This window comes from Benincasa hispida, unplaced genomic scaffold (genome assembly GCF_027475165.1).
Source record: "Benincasa hispida cultivar pf3 unplaced genomic scaffold, pf3_genome.v1.1 HicScf1857, whole genome shotgun sequence".
NCBI classification, from domain to species: Eukaryota; Viridiplantae; Streptophyta; class Magnoliopsida; order Cucurbitales; family Cucurbitaceae; genus Benincasa; species Benincasa hispida.
In genome coordinates, this window is record NW_028326250.1 from 102,952 (window position 1) to 105,318 (window position 2,367).

The 2,367-nt window shown below is 39.3% G+C and overlaps 1 protein-coding gene across 1 annotated transcript; it reads left to right on the forward strand.

The window, feature by feature from the left end:
- Nucleotides 1–286: 286 nt before the first annotated feature.
- Nucleotides 287–1,602, forward strand: LOC150030484 (uncharacterized). The gene is made up of 2 exons (XM_090309681.1): nt 287–472; nt 746–1,602. Exon 2 carries the CDS (start codon nt 922–924, stop codon nt 1,303–1,305), a length of 384 nt encoding a protein of 127 aa, XP_090165807.1. The 5' UTR covers nt 287–472; nt 746–921; the 3' UTR covers nt 1,306–1,602.
- Nucleotides 1,603–2,367: the final 765 nt, after the last annotated feature.

Below are 2,367 nucleotides of genomic sequence, written 5' to 3' on the forward strand. Positions count from 1 at the left end.
AAATCAATGGAACAGAGATTTATTTCTTAAAAAAAAAAATAGAACGAGATTTAAATTTAACATATTTGGGCTGAATTATTAAGTTGAAAAATCAAGCACCAAAAAATCATAATTATGAATAATAATAATAATAAGGACCACTCCGCTGAAGCTGAAGCTGAAGCATGGATCAAGATTGGAGACAGAAATAGAGGTTTTCTGAGGGTCTTTCGGGTATTTCACTATAAACGAAGGGGTATAGTTGGAAACATGCCCCACATAAAATCAGGGAATTCGCCTTCGCCTCATTTTCTCCCTTCCTGACTCTCTCTCCTCTATTTCTTCTCTTCCCTCTCTCTTCTGATTTTTTTTCTTTTTTTTTGTAATCTGAACGGTCCTTTTCTTTTATCGCTCCGTCGTCATCGCCGCCGCTCGCCGGGTGGCGCCACTGCTCAAACCGCCGTCCGTACGCCGATCCAAGCAGTGCCCTCAGGTTTCATCCGCCACCATCTGGATCCGATTTCACTAAAACATTGACCCCTTTTCCCAGTTTTCGTTCCTAAATTATTAAAAAAAGAAATTATATTTTCTTTTTTTTTTCTTTTTCCTTTTTTTTCGTTTAAAAATTTAGTCGCTTTCAATCCTTTTCCCTTTTAGCCTTCACTTACGTTATCCCCATTTTTAAACCTCTTCTCTTTTTTTACCATTCCCCACTAGCACTCACTATTTTTCTTTTTTCTGTTCTTTTTTTTTTTTTTACCTCTAGCCAAATTCTTCCCGTAAAAGAGGAAAAAAAAAGGGGAAAAAATATAAAATCTTATTGGACGATTTTACCCCTTAGAATATCAACTTTCTACGGTTCTGCCACCGAGGAATCCGAGTGTTGGTTGGCGCCTAGCTTACGTGGCATTTAACAAAGGGCCAAGAAGAAAAAAAGCCAAAATGAGTTTCCATTTCCACAGCCATGGGCTGTTATCGGCTGGGCCGTCCAGAAAGCGTAAGGAGCCATCCTCGCCGGCGGCTCCTAAAGCTGGTGAGCCATCGGTTTTATCGAACCGGATTCTAGCCGGGTACATGGCTTATGAGTTTCTAACAAAAGGGACTTTGTTGGGCCGGAAGTTCGACCCGGCTCGAGACGAAGCAAGCCCATCCGCCGCCGCCACACAGTGGAAGAAGCCAAAGTCGGAAGCCGCACCGCCGGAGATCTTGAAGAAAGAGAATCAGATTCAGAGTTACGCTGAGGTGGCAACCATCCTGAAGACTACTGGGGCCCACATATACGGAATCGTTAACCCGACCCAACTGGGTCGGTGGCTTCAAAAGTGACCCAACAAAAAAAACACTGTCCACATGGCGAAACCCCATTGGTCAGTGCTAGCGTGACGTTTTGTCCACGTCATATTTGACCGAGTCTTCGAGCTTTCTTGAACTTTTAAAAGACACGGAGCTCTCACTGAAAACTCCCGTCCCATGATTTTCCGTTTGCGGCTGCCGGAAAAATCAGAGTATCGGTGGTAGATTAATTAGTTTTGTTGGATGGAATTTCTCTCTGTTGGGTTCTGTTTCTTTTTGTTGTGTTTGTTGAAAATCAATGAGGATATATATATGAAATGATTATAATTATGAGCTGTGTGCTGTAATTATATTATTTACAGATCGTTCTCTTTCTCTCTATATATACAAACATATTTTTAAATTTTATTTTTAATGTCTGTGGAAATGTGAAGGGTATTTGCATGGATGACAAGGGGCAATTGGCGGTGACAACTATAAGAAATGGATATTAATTAAAAGTAGCGTAAAATATAGGAATATATAAAATAAAAAGTGAAGCAGAGAGCTGGGTGTTTGTCGTTATGTTCAATGGAACAAGGAAGAACATGCATGCATGGCGAATCTCTGTCTGTCTCTCTTTATTTGCTTTTGAATTTTTCGTTCTCGCAAAAGCCCTTTTCTTTGAATTTTGGTACCTTAATTTATGAGGATTTGAGAAATTGTATAAACAATTGTTTGAATCACAGGTCAAACTTAATAAGTTGTTTTTTTCCCTTCTTCTACCCAAAATTTGGACGAAAAAAAGAATGTTACCTGAGCCTGAGATATGGGAAAGTGTGTGAAAAATTCTAAGATTTAAGAGTGAGAATTGACTTCTCAACAAGATTAAATTTTCGAAATACAATTAAGTTAATGTCGAGTGGACTGGGATATGCATTGGACATGCTTCATATACCAAAATGAGAGCCTGTGAATGTGGTTTTAACTTGGGTCTTACTATTTTCTTGATTCGATTGCTTCTAAACTTGGCTAAATATTGATTATCCTTGATTCAAACTCACCTCAGGGACGGTAGTACTGTATATATTGGACTAAATCGAAATGGTGGGCTTG